Consider the following 19052-nt stretch of genomic DNA (forward strand, 5'->3'; position numbering starts at 1 on the left):
ACTATTGTTTCTCCCAATTCTGAACTGAGCCGGTAGTTTTGCTCTATGTATCAGCTGAGGCTGGAATATTCAGATAGCTTCTGCACTCACATGTCTGGCACGCAGTTGGCATGGCTGGAACGGCTGAGAGTTGGCCAGGAATCACTGTACACCAAGAGGATAAGACCCAATCTGCAAGGGCTTATCAGTCCTCCACTTCAGAAACTTCATAATGCCCCATGGACCAAATCGCACTGGCTCAGTTCCATCCTGGAGGAAACGATGTGAGTGCAAACACCAGGTGTGATTCCCTCGGGGTCCCCAGTGTTAACATTCTGTTCAGTCTTGAAAGCATAAGGCAGATAACTAAAGTCATGTGCCTCATTTTCCAAAGACTCACACTCACAGGTTAAATCATTTGCCCAGGATTACACATCTCAATGATAAATGTAAAAAAAGTCTCAATTTGTTATAAATCTTTGTATACAGACAGTAAGTCAAAAGTTTGTTCTGACCTTTTACTGTCTCATTGACATCTACTTTCCTTCAAACTGCTTTCCTCCCTATGCTTTTTCCTTTTCCTGATTATCAGTAGCCACCTGTGGGCAACTCTAAGTATCTGTGTTTGGGAAGACAACACTGTAAATAGTCCAAAATTGCATGTTTTGTAGCATTAGGTGAGTAGTAGATATTAGATAGATAATATAGTATGCTCCAGAAATTCATTTAACATTTCAAAGAAAATACAGATGTTTTGTGATAAAGCCACTTTAAAACCTCTATGACTGCCCAGCCAGCGTGGCTCAGTGGCTGAGCTTCGACCTATGAACCAGGAGGTCACGGTTTGATTCCAGGTCAGGGCACATGCCTGAGTTGGGGGCTCATTCCCCAGTAGGGAGTGTGCAGGAGGCAGGTGATCAATGATTCTCTCTCATCTTTGATGTTTCTCTCGCTCCCTCTCATCTCTGGAAAAGAAAAAAAAAAAGATTAAAAAAATAAAATAAAAGCCCTGTGACTTTAAGAGGAAAATCCTCCACTTCTCATCTTCACCAGAAATGGCAACGCCAGCCTATATATAGCAAAACCGGCTGTTTCTCTAAGCTTGCTATATTCTGAGTTTTCTCCTTCCCCAGAAGGAAGGAAATGGTTGAGTCAAAGAATTAAGTCACTAGGAACTTTTAAGATCTACCAGACGTGTACTCAAATTTATAACATCAAGAAATTGTGTCCAATATCAATTAAGGTTCAAGGCATTTCTTTTGAAGTATATTAATTTATTAATACATACTTTTATTTTACATGATTACATTTTAACATTCATCAAAAACTAAAGAGTTTTTAAGAATTTTTCAAAGTCCTGTACTGAGGCTTTGGCAAGATCTTCACAAAATATTTCATCAGGTACTGATACCAATTTGTCCAAAGAGATGTAGTTAGCTTTTGCTGGATCATACTGTGCTCTTCCTAAATAGGCCAGAAATGAATGTCTTTCTTGGACTTTAAACAACCTTGCATTAAATACCTACAAAAGAAAAAGAGTTTTAAAAAATTATGCACTGAAAGATGAACTATTAAAATGTTTATATGGCTAAAAATGTTAATAGGCTAACAAATGTAAAGTATTGACCACATGCTCAGTAAACCTGATAAATGCCCAAGGTTTATAGCTCCCACTAAGGAATTATGATTAAAAAGGGACTCAAAACCAGGGGTCCTCAAACTACGGCCCTTGGGCCACATGCAAATACAAATATTGTATTTGTTCCCGTTTTGTTTTTTTACTTCAAAATAAGATATGTGCAGTGTGCATAGGAATTTTTTGATAGTGTTTTTTTTTAAACTATAGTCCGGCCCTCCAACGGTCTGAGGACAGTGAACTGGCCCCCTGTTTAAAAAGTTTGAGGACCCCTGCTCAAAACTTACAAACAGAACAATTATAAAAAAAATTAAGGGCTACATTGTAGTCAAGAAACACTGACTAATCAATCCAGAGACAGGAAAATTTCATTCTGTTAATGATCCATTAAAATATCAGGGAGTAAAAAAAAAAAAAACCTGGCCTGAGAATTACTGATTCCCTGTTCCCTGATGTGGACTCCAGCTCTGCCTCATAGAAGCGCAGAGGGAGTGGGGAGAGAAAGTTTTATGGAATCCTGAATATAACCAGAAGTGTACCAATCTTTCCTTAGCGAGATATTTCCTCATGTCATTATCCTTTACCATCCACCATCCTGCTCTGAAATGACAAATTAACCATACCTATTAAGTTATAATTGTTTCCCATGTTACTTAATCATAAAACTGCTGTGCCAACAACTGTTATTTGCTTGAGACAATTAGTTTCACACCAGAATTATAAATGTATCTGTCAAAAATCGAGTCTATATCAGTTTCCTCACAGCCTATTTTCAGTTAATGTATTTTTCCATTGATAAGTTTTGTTTTGTTTTCCCAGCACTACCACCCAGACCACTAGGAGTCTAAGAGTCCCAATACGGTGGCAACAGTTCTACGACTGGGGTTTCAAGAATCTAGAGTTTGGGGAGACTCAAATCTATGTGTGTATGTTTTTATTTTTAAATGTATTTTTATTGATTTCAGAGAGAAAGTGAGAGGGAGAGAGAAAAAGAAACATCAGTGATGAGAGAGAATCACTGATTGGCTGCCTCCTGCACGTCCCACACTGGGGATGGAGCCCGAAACCTGGGTGTGTGCCCTTGACTGGAATTGAACCCAGGACCCTTCAGTCCCCAGGCTTATATTCTATCCACTGAGCCCAATCAGCTAGGGCTCAAAGTGCTTTTTGAGCCTTTGCTCCAAAGTGTTATCTTGATAAAAAGATGGGCAAAAGAAATATGACTTTCACACAACCCTCAGCACCAGACTGCATTTGGTCCAGTTCCTTCACAAACAGCAAGGCATTGTCACAGCGAGCAGCGTGATGCTGGAGTGCTGGAGTGCTGGAGAGCGGCGGCAGACGGAGGGCAAGGACGGCTCTCCGGAGCTGTGCGCATTACCTGCGGGAACCTGACAATGATGTGGTGGGGAATGCTCATCACATTGTGCACAAAATCAAACGTCTCCGTAAGTTTCCTTTTATTCGCAGTTAACATCTTTGGGGTTTTGGTGATCATATGTTGAATTTCGTTACGTTTAAAACCTAGTTCAAGACGATAAACCTAAAAGAAAGTAGAGTTGCTATAAATCATGAATAGAAAGTTATCTTGGTACTATGCTAGAGGACACATTGATTCTTTTAATATTTAAAATAAGGACAGTAAGTTCTGAGGACAGCTATGCCAATGCCCTCATGAGATCGTAGCCTCCTACTTCTGGGGTAACTTGAATTTCAAATCCCCCTCCTGAGAATGAACTACTCACAGCATGGGTGGATCTCAAAGGAGCTCTCATAATTATGCGACAGAATGATGGTGGCTTGGGAGACCCGGTCAGGTTGTCGTTTTGGGCCCTACCATACAGCAGTAAGATTTTCAAAGTGCTTTTTGAGCCTCTGCTCCCAAGTGTTATCTGAAACATTACATGTCAAACTTCCAGACAGAGATGAAAAACCTACACACCCAAACGTGGGTTCGGTCTTCTATGTGCAGCCTGAGCGCCCCCACCAGTCCCCGGCTTGTATCACTCCGCACACTCTCCCCACTAGACTGGAAGCTCCATGAGAGCAGGGCCTCCCCCCAGCACAGTGTGGGGGCAGGTGCTCAACAACTTTTACAACTGAATATAAAACACTGTGAGCACCTCAGAAAACACTGTGAGGCCTTAGGTTAATAATCCTATATAATAAAAGGGTAATATGCAAATTAACCATCACTCCATCACAAAGACGGCAGCGCCCAGTCCTCTCAGCCACACCAGAGTCCCCCAGTCCCAGGAGGGGGGGTGGGGGGAGGGGGCGGCGGCTGCTGAGAGTGGGCAGTGTGAGCGACCTGGCGGAATGCTTACTTTGTCGCTGCGCCCAGCTCGGGCCGGACCCCCAGAGCCAGAGCAACACAGACAGGGACAAGGGGGCTGGCCCGCAGCCTCTGCAGTGCAGGTCCCTCCCGCCCCCCGCGGAAGCGATGCAGCTCCCTCCCGGCTCCCGTGGGCATCGGCAGCTTGCTTTTGCCTCCCCTGGAAGCAGCGCGGCTCCCCCTGGCTCCCACAGAAGCGGTGGGAGGCCTACTGGGTGCAATATCGCACGATGGGCTACTAGTTTCAAATATTACTACAGCTTTGTATACTAACTAGTCAGCTGCCCTTGGCTCTATGCTATTCGCTGGGAGAAAAACGGTGAAGAATGTCTGGTATGTTCCATGTAAGTTCAAGTTCTGAAAAAATCTCATTGGCACAGGTGTAAGGAGAGCCATGTGCTGGCCACTGCTCTCGCCACAGAAGCCTTCTGGATCCAGTCTCCAAAACTCATCTCCCACCTGCGCCACACAGACAAAGACTCTCGTACTGGCAATGGAAGCAGTTTCCAGGGACCACCCACATACCTAGGATTACAGGCATCTGTGTCTGCAAGGTGACGTACTCATGTACCACCTGGTGAACATGTGAAAATAGCATCACCTAAAACAAACGGCTTGCTAGGTATTTCTCATTTCCGATTTCCATCTTTTTAGAAAGAACCTCATTTATCACAGTTTTCTTTAAGGTGACAACAGGAAAATCTAGCCTCTTCAGAGGACAAACACTTCAAGACAGAAGCTGACTTTGCAAAAGCTTCAAATCACCCTACCTTCATGTTTTCTTTCACGGGCTCCAGACTTCCAGTTAGTAGCCTTGGGAGACGAACTACCAGATCTCTAGTCTGCAGTTATAAAACAGTCTATCATTACTATACGTGCAACTAGTTTGGGAAACCAAAGCAATCAAGAAAATACAAAACTAAAAATTCTAAAATGACCCTCAGAAAAGGGCTAAGAACCGAATAAATACATAAATGTAAAACTGTTTGAGGAAAAAACATACTAAAAACAAAACTTAAGGTAACAATTTGATGGAATATTATAAAATAATACAGCTACATGTTTAAGCTAGCAGGTTTCTTCATTCACAGCTGTTAGAAATATGAGATTTAACAATTACTAAATATAGCTGACATGGAAATATAAAAATTCTCCCCCCCCTTTTTAAAAATATATTTTTATTGATTTCAGATAGGCAGGGAGAGGGAGAGTGAGATAGAAACATCAATGATAAGAGATAATCATTGATCAGCTGCCTCCTGCATGCCCCCTACTGGGGATCGAGCCCGCAACCGGGCACGTGCCCTTGACCGGAATTGAAACTGGGACCCTTCAGTCCGCAGGCCGATGCTCTATCCACTGAACCAAACCAGCTAGGGCTCTCCCCTTTGCTTTACCTTTTTCACACTAAGTTCAAGTTCTTTCTGAAAAAATCCCAGTCTGTTATCCAGTCTTTCCACTGAAAAATTCAGCAAAAATGGCGCCTTCCTGACCATCTGTGCGATGTCTGCCTTACTGAAACTTTTTGACTGTAGATAAGCCACCCTAAAGAAACACAAATATACATACATGATAAACATCTACTAGCGATGCTACTTTCTAAAATAATTACTCTTTTTAAAGACTTCCATACCCCCCAAAATAAAATAAAATAATAAAAAAATCCCATCTATAATAACAAAAGTGTAATATGCTAATTAGACCGGACAGCTGAATGACCTTCTGGACGTCCTTCCAGATGACCTTCTGGATGTCCTTCCGGATAAAGCCAGGGCTGTGAGGGCTGAGTTCCTTGCACGAATTTCGTGCATTGGGCCTCTAAGTCTACAATAATGGCCCAAATATGGTTAAATTAAGCATCCATCCAACTCTAGAATGGTCCCCATTTACAGTTAAAAGCAGGAAATAATTACCATTTTAGTTAATCTAACTTATTTTGTTAGTAGAAAAAAAAAAAGAAATGGATTCTGTTTAAGAATTTTTTGGGGGTCTAAGAATAGAAAATACACAAATTAAGAAAATAGATTCAGAATTCTTTTTAGAAAGAAAGACTCTTAAGTATGAGATGAAATTTATTTTAGTATCTCAGAGAAACTGAAAGGAATTTTAGTGCATTTACTAAGTATGTATTTTCATAATTAATTTTTACTGTAGTTTTTCAATATGTATTTTGTTAACAATGAAGACATTTCCTGCTAAATTTCTGGAAACCAAAATAAGGTAGTGAAATATAGAAAGTCTGACTATAAAATAACAGTATTGATTTTTAAAAATCTATAAACAGAGTAAAAGTCAGTGTTATTACTATAGTAAATGTCTAAAATATATCAGGACATTATCTTGTTTAATTCTTACCAGGAAAAAAAAAACAACAACAAAAAAACCCCCACACAAACCTTGGGAACCAGATAAAATGTCCATATTACATTTGAAAACACATAGATCCAGAGAAATTAAATAACTTACAAAACTACCAGTTACTTAATGGCAAATTGAGATTTCAACTAAGTTCTATGCCTCCCTTTAACACTTACAATATTTCTGTACCATGTATCAGACATTATATTTTACTAGAGGCCCGATGCACGAAATTCATGCAAGGGTAGGCCTTCCTTTCCCCGGCTGCCGGCTTCGCAGCCCCCGTTTTGTGGCCCAGCTTCATGGCCCCGCCCCCCGCCCGCACCTGCCTTGGCCTGGTGCTGCCCATGTCCGCATCCACACACTCCCAGGTCCCCAGTTCTGCAGAGCACCCCAATCAATCGCCCCGCAGAAGGTGGCCTGGGCCTCCCTCTTTTGGGCGACCGCGGACCTCCCCCCCCCCCCCCCCCCGCCCTGACTGATTGCCCCGCCAGCCAGTGGCCTGGGCCTCCATCTGCAGGGTGATCGTGGGGTGATGGCGAGGCCCCTGGAACAATCTCATTGCACTGGCCTTGGCTGGCCTGGCACCAGTGCGTTTCATAGCGTGGTTGGCCGTTCGGTCGATTTGCATATTACGCTTTTATTATAGATATTCAAATGACTGTTACTTCGGAAAACATTTACATGTCACAAGGAAGAACACATTTTCTTATATAAAAGAATGCTTACCAAAAAAAGATGAAATATAGACATATGAAAAATGCTCCAAATATTTGATGTTCAAAACATCATTTCAAAAACAATAAGGCATTATTTTTATCTATAAAATGAACTGAAATCATAAAGTTTGGTAACACCATTTTAGTGAGGATAATAGGGCAATTGGCACTCTGTACAATGTTGGTGGGAGTATAAATTGGACAACCACCACCTACACAAGGGACAATTTGTCAACGCCTATTAAAATGACAAACCCACACATCCTTTGACCTATAATCCCCCCACCCATTTCTAGAGATCTTTCCTACAGATGCGCACCAATACGTGTGGAACGATGTCTATACAAGGAGAGTCACTGCAGCCTCATTGAAATAGTAAAGACCACAAACAACCACCATGTTTACAAATAAGGGACTACATAGACTCAAAGTATGAACTACACGAGGGATAAAAAAAGAATAGGAAGCACCAATATCAAACTATCTACAACATACTAGTATAGCTAACGTAAGAAAGTGGGGTGCAGAATCTATACTAATAAAAGCGTAATATGCAAATCAACCGAACGGCTGAACAGCGGAACGACCGTCCAGACCCAGACGACCTTCCAGATGAAGCCAGGGCTGGGAGGGCAGAGGCAACTGGGGCTGCAAAGGCCTACTCTTGCACGAATTTCGTGCATCAGGCCTCTAGTAGTATGTATAAATGTTACCAGTTGTATGTATGTGTGCTCATGTGTATGCATGTACAAAGAAATGCATATATGCTTGTGTACAGAACATTCTTAGCAGGTTGAACAACAAACTTGATAACAGTAGCTGCCTCCATGGATGGCTTTTAGAAGGACGATGAGGGACAGGAGTAAGTAGGCAGAAAGGAGGGTTACTTTTTTTTTCACCGTTCATTTGGTGCTTTAGTTGGTATGACACTTGGCTGCATTATTCATATGTAGACTTTTCTTTACACATTATATGGCAATGTATACTGATCTGATCCATCTAGTACACAAAATAAGATCCTTTAGGATAGTTATGCACAGGACATTTAATATTCAGTCTGTACATTGGATCCCAGGATGTGGTGGATCAGAGAAAAAAATGTTGGCTGAGGCATGCTGGGTAAAGGAACCACAGTTATATAACACAGTGAACACACATCTACTTTGCAAGGCAACTGTAGTGTGTGCAACACTGGCGCTTTGAGGAAGTGGGACTGTTTCGCACTAACCAGTGTAGGATGACAAAAGACAAGCACCATCCGCATCAGGATACAGATGTTGGGTTTTACAAACCACTCCTATTTCTGTATTTAGGAAACCAATGTTTTTAGTCAGAGATCAGATAAAAAGGACAATAGGTACAATCTCCGACTAAAATCCTGCTGCAGCCTGGACAGTGAGGTGGTAGGACATTAGGAGACTTTGACTGCAGCTCCCCTGGGTCCCCCATGTGTCTGCACTCTTCTTCAAACGGCCCTTCCTCAGGCGTCAGGGTCACCTTCACAACATCTGAGGTGCCACTCTGTCCCAAGATGCAAGGAACACCGTAGAAGACGTTTGCTTTTATTCCACACAGATCCTTAATCATGGTGGAAGTTGGACGCACCTGCCTAAGATTCTTCACTATCCTTGCAGCCAGATCTGCCACAAATAGTCCAAGGGCCCAGGATGTGTAGCCTTTCAGTTTGGTCACCAAGGAGGATTACTCTTTGTTTGTGTGGCAGTAAAAGAATCAATATCTGATTAAAACATCAAAACTGTTGTCTACATTGTGATAATTTTATCAATAAAATATTATACATATAAGGCACAAATAGAAAAAAATAATTAAATGCAGATTCACTTGAAAATTCTTATAAAGTATCAAATAACATTTTACATATTTAAAATTTTCTTCATTAAAAAGAAAACAAGTATATGAAATCAGTGCTTTTAGAAATTCTAGAAAATAAGAATCCTGTACATAAACCAAAGCCAGAAGCTAAGTTCAATTAAATACAGTTTCTTTTTCATTGTACACCCTTTGAGTACATGTGGATAAATTACCGATTAAAATACTCAAATTAATGTAAAAAATGCTCCACAGTTTAATTTATCAGCCAGGTTTTAGGAACCACTCAACTACCACCTGTATGAGAATACTCCTTAGTTGTTAGGCGCATGTGTAACAAACCCCTTTTACACTTAAGTTTCTTCCATAGAATTAGAAGAGACAGTACAGCCAGGTGTAGTAGCCAGGACTCTGGAGTTAGACTGAGTTTGAACCCAAGGCCTGCCACTAGCTACATAACCTTGAGCAGATTATTTAACCTCTCTGTGCCTCCCCTATAAAATGAGGCCTTTATACTAGTACTACAGTAGGAAGTACTGTAAGGGCTCCCAATGATCCCCACTTCCTGGTATGCACGATTCCTCGGAATTAATCTTGAACAAGAAGGGCAAGTAGGTTTTTGAATGGAAAGAAAATAGTGTTCCAGACAGCCAGGAGATGTGGGTATGTCAGACTGAGTTTCCTAGAGTCATTCTTTCCCTCCTCTGTACTGTAATGAAATCCCATGAAGGGAGAGAGTGTGACTGTCTTACATGACTGAAGTCTAGCCCAGTGCTTTGCTTTATAATAAGGGCTCAAGTTGTTCAATATAAGGAATGTGCTGTTCTGTTTTTTCCTAGTGCAAAAAAAGACTGTCAAACTATGAAGGTTAAGGAACTGCAAAGCTCTCTGAAATGTGGTGAGACCAACACCAGAGTGAGAAGAGTCTGGGGGAGAAGACTGGAGGCAGACCAGCGAGGAGACTGCTGCAGTAATCGTGGTGCAAAATGATGAAGACCTGAGTTAAAGCATTCGCAGTGAAGATTACGAGAAACGCAGTGACTGACTGGAGAGATATAAACAGGTAAAATCGACAGAACGAGGTGACTTACTGGATGTGGAAGCTAAGAGTGGCCCAAGTTAATACCAGCATTTCTGACTGGGGCAGCAGGTAACAGCGCTCCATTCAGCGAACCGGGGAGTACAGGGGGTCACTGAGGTGAGAGGTGGGGGTGCTGATGAATTCAACGTGTGAATTACAACAGGGGCTTTGTTCTCTATGGTGCCCCCAATGCCTAGCAGAATCCTGATCCCATAGACCAGTGATGGCGAACCTATGACATGCGTGTCAGAGGTGACACCGAACTCATTTTTTTGGTTGATTTTTCTTTGTTAAATGGCATTTCAATATATAAAATAAATATCAAAAATGTAAGTCTTTGTTTTACTATGGTTGCAAATATCAAAAAATTTCTATATGTGACACGGCACCAGAGTTAAGTTAGGGTTTTTCAAAATGCTGACAGGCCGAGCTCAAAAGGTTCGCCATCACTGCTCTAGATCAATACTACCTCACTGTATTCATATCACAGATTCAGTAAATTCTTTGGATGTTGAAGGATGCACAAAGGTGTTTATGGAAGTGGTAATGAAAGACAAAAAAAGGAACTAAAATAGCTAACTTATGAGAACGATTAAGCAAATGATATAACAATCTGCCGAGAGAATGTCAAATGTTTACCTTCAAAAACTAGCTAGTAAAGAACACACAAATGCAGGCTTTCTTAACTTTAAATGTACTCTCAGATAATCCTGACATTTGTTAATGGATTTAAAAGAAAACTTATTCCAGTTTCCAAAGAGAAACAGTTAAGTACTGACTCAGCAAGAAGTTTTTATGTTTGATGTTTTTGTTTTCAGATAAAAATAAGAATGGGCTGTTGAATTAAAAAAAAAAAAACTGTTTTAGATTCTTAATTTTGATCAAAGTCCAAACAAAACAATAACATTCATGTTCATTATCTCGGTTGATTCTTGTGCAGCTGAGACTTAAAAAAACAACACATATATTTCCTTTAGAATCACTTCGTGGGTTATGTGGGAATCATTCTAAAAACCCTACCTGGTCTTAAGATTTTCAAGGTCTTCTGAGAAAATAGCATAATTTTTCGTCAGGAATGCTCCCAGTTGGCTGTCCTCTATCCCCAGATCTTTAAGGAACAGGAGTACTTGGTTAATGTCTTTTTCGAAATCCAGTCTCAGAAGGAGATTGGCAGCTTCTGGGTGTTTCTCTATCTTGGATAAGTCCACTCCTGCAATAAATACACACATTGAAGAGAACTGCTTAACTCAGCCATTAAACTTCAGACACAGACGTTTAGGAAATTAGTGATGGGAAATGAACAACCTATCCAAAGGAGAACTGACAAAGGCCAACAGAAACTTCAAAGTATTTTCAACTAAATTGGTTGCAGAAATAAAAATAAATAAAAATGAAAACACAGTATTTATTTCAAAGTCATATGTAGAGGAAAACTGTATTTGGAGCTAAATTACCACTCCGAGGTGATCTAAGTAAAGCACACAAGGACAGGAGAGAAAGAGTAAAAAAAAGCAATATCAAGATATTATTTCATATCATTCTTTGGTTATGGATATAATTAGGTGTCAGCATTAATTAGGCAGAGAATCAAAGTAACCTGTAATTCAAAATTCTCATTAAAACCGAGCACTTGATTCTCTCATTTTTTTCCTTTTATGTGATTTTAAAAAATAAACATGAATAGGAAAGGCCTATTCCTTACTTTAGAATAAACATTTAAGGATAATGTAAAACCCTAATTTTAGATTCAAATGTCATATTCATTAACATATTTCATCAGGTTAAAAATAACTCAAACTGATTTATAGATGCAACTTTGCAATCTAAAATACAAAAGCAATGAAATAAGAACATTCTTTCTTTAATGGTATCTACAAATAGAAAAATTATTATTTGATGTTTTTAGATCCATATTCTAAACTCAAATTTCTGGGTATTAATCAGGTATTGACATAAGATGGTTGAAAGCAGAAAAAGACTATAGACACACACACACAGAATGAAGACCAGAAAAAGAGCCAGGATGAATTAAAAATCTGGCCTACAGTAACAGTGGCATTCAAATCAAAAGGGGAAAACTATTCAGTAGAATACAAATGGGACCACTTGGAAAAAATTAAGAATTCCTTCTGTATCTGATTTGAAATTAATTTCATATAGATATAAACCTAAAGTATACCAACTTTAAAACTACTAGAAGAAAACACAGAATTTAAAAAATAGTATTAAGTTTGACTACATAAAAGTACAAAACCTATGTATAGCTTTCTGTATGGTAATATTTGCATAGAAAAAGGTTGATAATGAGGGTTACCTTTGGAAAAGTGGAACTGACAATGTAGAGGGGTTAAGAGCTCTTTTGTAACATTTGCACTTTTAACAACTCGATACAATTTTTTTGCAATTTAAAATATTAAGTTAAAAAATGAAATTTTTGAATGGACAGATAAATAAATTAGAAACCAGTTTCAAAAATCTGTGCAAAATGGGGGGAGGGATGCTTTAAAAATAACATAAAGGGTTCAGACTTCAAAGTTAACTAAATATTACAGCTTACATGTGCTAAAGTGCCTTGCTCAGCATGAGCTGTCACATCCTGACTGTGCTGAAACAAAAATCCTGAAAAGCTGCTTTTTCCCAGCAAACGGAGAACTGAATCTCATCAGGAGGGCACACTGCTGTCAGCACAAATCATGGGCTTACAATTTCATTAACTTGAAAAATAGTCATGAATGCCTACTATGGACCAGGCCCTTCCGGTAGGTTCTGGGGATATATAAAATGAATAATAAAGAATGATTCTAACTTCTAGGTGACCACAGTCTAAGCTGGCTTTATCCCATCATTTCAGTAACTACAAACATTACGGCTGTGTTTGGTTAGTGTTACACATATTTATTTACTGTATCCATCAGGGTCTGGCAGGCAAAAGAAATTGCCCTAGAAAGTTCAAATGACAACAACTTTAATGGAGAGACTCTAGACCAGGGGTCCTCAAACTACGGCCCGCGGGTCACATTCAAATACAAATATTGTATTTGTTCCTGTTTTGTTTTTTTACTTCAAAATAAGATATGTGCAGTGTGCATAGGAATTTGTTGATAGTGTTTTTTTTAAACTATAGTCCGGCCCTCCAACGGTCTGAGGGACAGTGAACTGGCCCCCTGTTTAAAAAGTTTGAGGACCCCTGCTCTAGACAGTGGTGTGAGCAGAATTAAGAGAACAAATGAGGGCACCCTAGAGCTAAAGACACAGGGAGAAAAAGTATTACCCAAATGCAAAGGGAGCTGGAAGCAATTAAGAGAGGGTTTCTCAGTAGGAGCTGTTGTCATGGAGGAGACAGTTACATGACGCAGAGCAGGGAGGCAACAGGAAAAAAATACTCCTACCTGCCTCCCTCTCCGCCTCCAGGTGCCTCCCTCTGGGCTCAAGAAGCCCAGAAGCCAGCTGGCAAAGGAGCCCTAGTGCACAGACGTTAGCCTCCTGGGATGGAGAACAGGCAGAGAAAGGCAGAAAACAGATCTGGGAAGCAAACAGAGAAGTAGATCACTAGGTCCTCAGAAATACTGCCTGACAAGGCAGTCATGGTTCCTCTACAGTACTGCCATTTAAGTTACCTCTTAGGTGTGCATCTCAAGTACATATCAGCATACAGATGAAGGAATGCCTGACATATTCCACAGCTCTAGGTGTACTGTAGTTATCTGAAGGTAGGGACCCTGTTATTTTATCTTGTGTTACCCAGAGCACCGATCACAAGGCTGGGAAAGCTGTTCTAAGAGGAAGGACACTGGCTCCCCTGCTTGCAGCAGAAGTCATCTTCCTCTCCCCTTTGAACCCACACATCGCTTTATTTGTGCCTCTCATATGGGACTTACCACTTTCATCCTTCATTCTAGCTATTCGTATGTGTGTATTTAGGTGCTTGTGAATTCTTGAAGCTTCTTGAGAACATGGCCATTCCCTAAACATTTAGGCACTTGCCCAAGGACATGAGTCAACAATCGCAACGTTATTAGTGCTGGGATCGAAGCAAGGAGGGGGTGAGCCCAGAGAAAGGCCACTCTGTTTGGAAGGTCATAGAAGATATTTCAAAAGTTACATGAACTTGAATTAAGTTCTCCAGTTGCCCAAGATGACCAACCAAAGGAAGGGTGGCAAGCAGCGAAGCTAAAAGATCAGTGGGGGACCAGGAAGAATTCAAAGCCATGGGAAAGCTTCAAAGGATTTCAGACAGGTTACTGACAGTCGGATTTGCATTTTAGACAGAGCACTAACCTTAGAGAGATTATCAGGGCAATACTGCTGATGAGAAGACTATCAAGTTAGGAAGCTCCTAACTTTTCAATGAAAAGTGAGGACTTAAACTAGATGGATCTGAGATAATCCCTTACCTTCCTCTCAATCCTCCAGGAGAAAGAAGGTTCATCATCTGGGAAAATCAAGTAAGAGAAGTGCCAGACCCATAGATGATGGAAAAAGCAGAAGGCTGCAGTAAGGTGCTAGACCAGCCGTGGGCAAACTACGGCCCGGATCTGGCCCATTTGAAATGAATAAAACTAAAAAAAAAAAAAAAAAAAAAGACCGTACCCTTTTATGTAATGATGTTTACTTTGAATTTATATTAGTTCACACAAACACTCCATCCATGCTTTTGTTCCGGCCCTCCGGTCCAGTTTAAGAACCCATTGTGGCCCTCGAGTCAAAAAGTTTGCCCACCCCTGTGCTAGACTGAAAACAAGAGGACTAGGTAAGAGCTCGCAGATCCCTGGGGTGCCTTCAACTACCCAAATCCAAGCGCATCCTATGTCAAGAGCTCAGATACTTATGGAGCAGTCCTAGAGAGAACCCATCACATCCAGGGGGACAGTCGGCTGCAGGGGGAAGGTCGGGGTAGTGCGGAAATGGAACAAGTACATCATCTGTAGGGTTAACTGTAGGAAAAACTGTCCTGAGAGGCCACTGGAAGGTGTGGGAAAATGTGGCCCGAGGAACAAAGAAAACTAATAAAAAACAAGACAATTATTACTCATGGAAAAATGAAAAGTTTCACAGGAAGGAAAATAATCATAATACACTTCCTGGAGAGCAGTGAGGAATATTTATGGTCATTATGTAAGCACTGACTAAAGACTCATCTAAAACTTGTTACTATAACTATATTGGGAGAACTGACGGGAACAGGGGGAATATGAGATCAACTGATGTCTGAAGCGAATGAGCCAACCAGCAGCACTGTACCAGTAAGTAACTACAAAAACATTTAGGGTTAATACCCACAGAAAGAGCTACAGAAGTGGACCCTCTGGGGAAGGGGATGCCATGTCAGGAAGGATGAAGCAGGGGTAGTTTTCACTAGAAGCCATCCACACAGTTTGACTTCTGCTCATGTGTATGTACTACTGTGATAGATTATAAATGCTGGATTTAAACCAAGTAAAAAGAAATGAGGAGTACACTCGAGACTTACCTAGAAGCACTAACTTCTGCAGAGTCTCCGAATGATCCACATAGTCTCGAAGTGTGAATGAATCGGGGGGCAAAGGAGGGTCTGCAATAATCCGAACAGCCTCCTGCTCAGAAATTGGCTGCAAAGGAGAGAATGGAGGCACATCGTCCAGGCCTGTGAAGCCAGCCATATGGAAAGAGAGAAGCAAGTCAGCTCTCCAATCTGTACACTTCAAACTGTTTCTACAACAACCACCTGCATTCTAGCTATTCTTATGTGTGTATTTAAATGCCTGGCTTCCCTAGTTGGCTTATTTATAAATCTTGGGATCATTGCAAGATTAAACATCTAAGAAGTACAAATATTTTCTATCTTCTGATAGGAAAGGTTAAGATCATTTAGAAATCAATTACTCTTCCTCCAAGATAAGAAATTTCTTGGTAAATTTCTATTCCATAAAGATGGGTCCTTCCCCTTTCCTTTACTTTTAATCAACAGTTAAGTGACTCTCTCTAGTACACTGTTGATTCTGAGGTTTTAGTCTTAAACGATTATGGAAGATACTGGAAACTATAACCTACCTAAGAAATAAGGACTGATTTTTTTTTCCTTTTTGCCTCTAACCACCACTTTCTAATTTCTTATAGCCAGTCTCTCCTCCTGGCCTCCCAAATCTCCTCCCCTTCTTGTCTTTCAAATTCTACTTAACCTAATATCTCATTTGCAGTGAAATATTCTTGCATAGAAACATTCCTAGACTAGGAATAGCAGGAGGGAGAAGACTAAAGAGTGACACAAGGGAGCTTTTGGGGATGATATAACTTGTATTGGTTGAGTGTGGTAGTCATTACATAACTAAATGCATATGTTAAAATTCATAGAACTAGCCCTAACTGGTTTGGCTCAGTGGATAGAGCGTCGGCCTGTGGACTGAAGGGTCCCAGGTTCAATTCCGGTCAAGGGCATGTACCTTGGTTGCAGGCACATCCCCAGTAGGGGGCGTGCAGGAGGCAGCTGATTGATGTTTCTCTCCCATTGATGTTTCTAACTCTCTATCCCTCTCCCTTCTTCTCTGTAAAAAAATAAATAAAATATATTAAAAAAATGTATATTAAAAAAATCATAGAACTATATACCCAAAAAAGGATACATTTTTATTGATATAAATCATACTCTAATAAACCTAATTACCTGAAAAAAATTTTCGGATCTAAATAAAGTATGTAGAAAGCAAATGCTGTATATAGAGCTATAAAGTAATTTTATACATATCACCCTACAAACATTTTATCTTAGTAAAATAGAGGCAAAGTAGAAGTAAATAGAACTGGCCATGTTATTTTTCTTGCCTGGTACGAAATATAACTTGCAATAGGCTAAGACTATAAACAGGTAGCTTATTCAATCTACTAGTGGGGCAAAAGGGACTTTTCTGAAAGTTCAGAATTACCTTCTAGAGACAGCTCAGAATCAAAGGTGGGTATCTCTTGTGACTGCTCATTCATGGAAGGAAGCATAGTGCTTTGGGCAGAATTAATCTCTTGCCCACTTGATTTGGTAAACTGGGAACTATTATTCCATTTGGAGGAAGTCCTGTAAATCTTAAATCCCCACTGGAGAAAGCAATTGTCAGAGGACACCTGAGGCTGAGCAGAAAGTCCATGCAACCATGTTTGTCCTGGTCTCTGAAAATGGTTTCTGAGTTGTGCAGCAGTAATTAAGCTGCTCCGTTTAATTGAGTTGAACCATCTGGGTATCTGTTGGGCCGACAGGGCCATTTTTCTTAAAGTGGCCTGCAAAGGATATATGAATAACCATTAAAAAAATAGAAATGTACTTTATTTAAATGTTTAAAACAACATTCAAACAACCAAAAGATAAACTGAAAACTACTTTTTCAAATTAAAGGGTCTTTAATAACTTTAGATGAATAAAGTAGTCAGATGTTTCTTAAAGACAAGTAAAAAACAAGGCAGTCTCATTTCCAAACCAAAAGACAGGATCTAATAAAGTTATGCTTTACAATTTAAAAACAAAAAAACAAAATGACTGGTGTAAGAAAAATATTTAAAACAAAAATGTGTAAACATTCAAATCACAGCTGAACCCAACAATCCCTGTTAATTTAATAATTTAAAGGAAGTACAGCGATGCAATTTAAGTGTTCTTGAAATTTGGTTTGTAGGACATTTAAGAAACAGATTGCTCATCAAAACAACAATGAATTATTCAAATGTATTTTATGTATATACAGCTGACCCTTGAACACCATGGGAGTTAACGGTACCATGCCCCACCACCTGTAGTCAAAAATCCAGGTATTGCTTTGACTTCTTCAAAATTTAACTACTAATAGCCGACTATTGAACAGAAGAAGCCTTATCAATAACATAATGAGTTGATAAACAAACATTTAGTATGCTATATGTACTATGTACTGTATTCTTACAATAAAGTAAACTAGACAAATGAAAATATTAAGAAAATCATAAGGAAGAAAAAATATCTACAGGACTGTATTTACCAATATTGTAAGTGTACTTGATAAACTGACAGTACCTACATATCAACACTGTCTTATATGATACGAAACACTGTAGATGTTATACGTATTACTAACACTAGACACGAAAGATAAAAAGATAACGTGAAAAAGAAATTTGTATTAACAGGTATAACGATTCATGCATTAACAATAAAGAAGCACCATTATAATTGCTTCATGGTTATCGAGATGCCTCGTGTAATTGATATGATTGTTTTGATATAACCTATACACTAATAAGAAATGGTTATAAAATTTTCAGGGCATACAATATGATTCATATTCATAATATAGTGTTGAAAACATTGTTGAAAATAACCACTTACCTATGATAGTATGCAGTTTCTACAAGTACTGGAGGGGAAGGGGAGGGGGAGACAGAGAGACTTAATGGTAATGTAATTCTTTGAAAGCAATGTTATAAAACAGTAAGAAAACTAACACATTATTAATTTTAAATTAAATATCATCCACCTTATGGCTATGTAAGGCTAGGCTATTCACTTCCCTACAAGTCTCACAAATGATGTTCTATCTACACGATGAATACTTTGTCTTAAATGAATCATTACTATCTAGAAGGTTGCTTCTTGCTTCATCCTCAGGACTAAACACAGTTGCTTATTTCAGACACAGCTGTTACTTAAAAGGGAATTGAACAAAATCAGTTTTGTCAAATTCTGTTTGTAGGGGGGGGAAAAAGCCTAAAAAAAAAGTCAAAACTCCCAGCCAGTGTGGCTCAGTGGTTGAGCTTCCGCAGACAGACAGACAGCCAGACAGCCACTACACTTCCCCGCCCTCCGCAAAGCGGGCTAATGAGCGTGGTTCGGGTCCCAACAGCCACGGGCAGAAACAAAACAAACCCCCTCGATTGGGCCGCGAAGACCCCAAAAGGCCCCGAGGTCAGGACCAGGACGAGTGCGGACTCCAACCCCGGCCGGGGCAGCGCCCTCGCGCCCCACCGGCTTCGCTTTACCTGCGGCGAGGCCTGGCCAGCCCGGCGGTTCGGTTCGCGGAGGCGGTCCCGGCGGCCGGGCGAGCGTTCGGGTCCCACCACCCCGAGCCCAGCTCGGCCGGCGCAGCACCCGCACCGGCGCCGCCGCGCCCACGTGGGCTGCGC

General features: G+C 40.3%; 1 protein-coding gene and 1 long non-coding RNA gene across 3 annotated transcripts; one reads left to right on the top strand and one right to left on the bottom strand.

Annotated features, from left to right (window-relative positions):
* Positions 1-1232: 1232 nt before the first annotated feature.
* MTERF3 (mitochondrial transcription termination factor 3) lies at positions 1233-19052 on the bottom strand. 2 transcript variants are annotated; one of them, XM_036337804.1, is made up of 9 exons: positions 18909-19051; positions 18259-18286; positions 16838-17180; positions 15409-15561; positions 10959-11148; positions 5348-5495; positions 4721-4792; positions 2997-3158; positions 1233-1501 (listed from the first exon to the last, which is right to left on the bottom strand). In XM_036337804.1, the coding sequence occupies exons 3-9, from the start codon at positions 17163-17165 to the stop codon at positions 1307-1309; spliced, it is 1248 nt and encodes a 415-aa protein (XP_036193697.1). In that variant the 5' UTR covers positions 17166-17180; positions 18259-18286; positions 18909-19051; the 3' UTR covers positions 1233-1306. The 2 variants fall into 2 exon arrangements, with proteins under 2 accessions (XP_036193697.1, XP_036193698.1); XM_036337805.1 differs by lacking the exon at positions 4721-4792 and having other exon boundaries at positions 18909-19052.
* LOC118670650 lies at positions 4336-14457 on the top strand. The gene is made up of 3 exons (XR_004972420.1): positions 4336-4572; positions 9697-9920; positions 14352-14457. It is a non-coding gene; the product is annotated as an uncharacterized LOC118670650 (long non-coding RNA).

The sequence above is a fragment of the Myotis myotis genome, unplaced genomic scaffold (assembly GCF_014108235.1).
Source record: "Myotis myotis isolate mMyoMyo1 unplaced genomic scaffold, mMyoMyo1.p scaffold_m19_p_16, whole genome shotgun sequence".
NCBI classification, from domain to species: Eukaryota; Metazoa; Chordata; class Mammalia; order Chiroptera; family Vespertilionidae; genus Myotis; species Myotis myotis.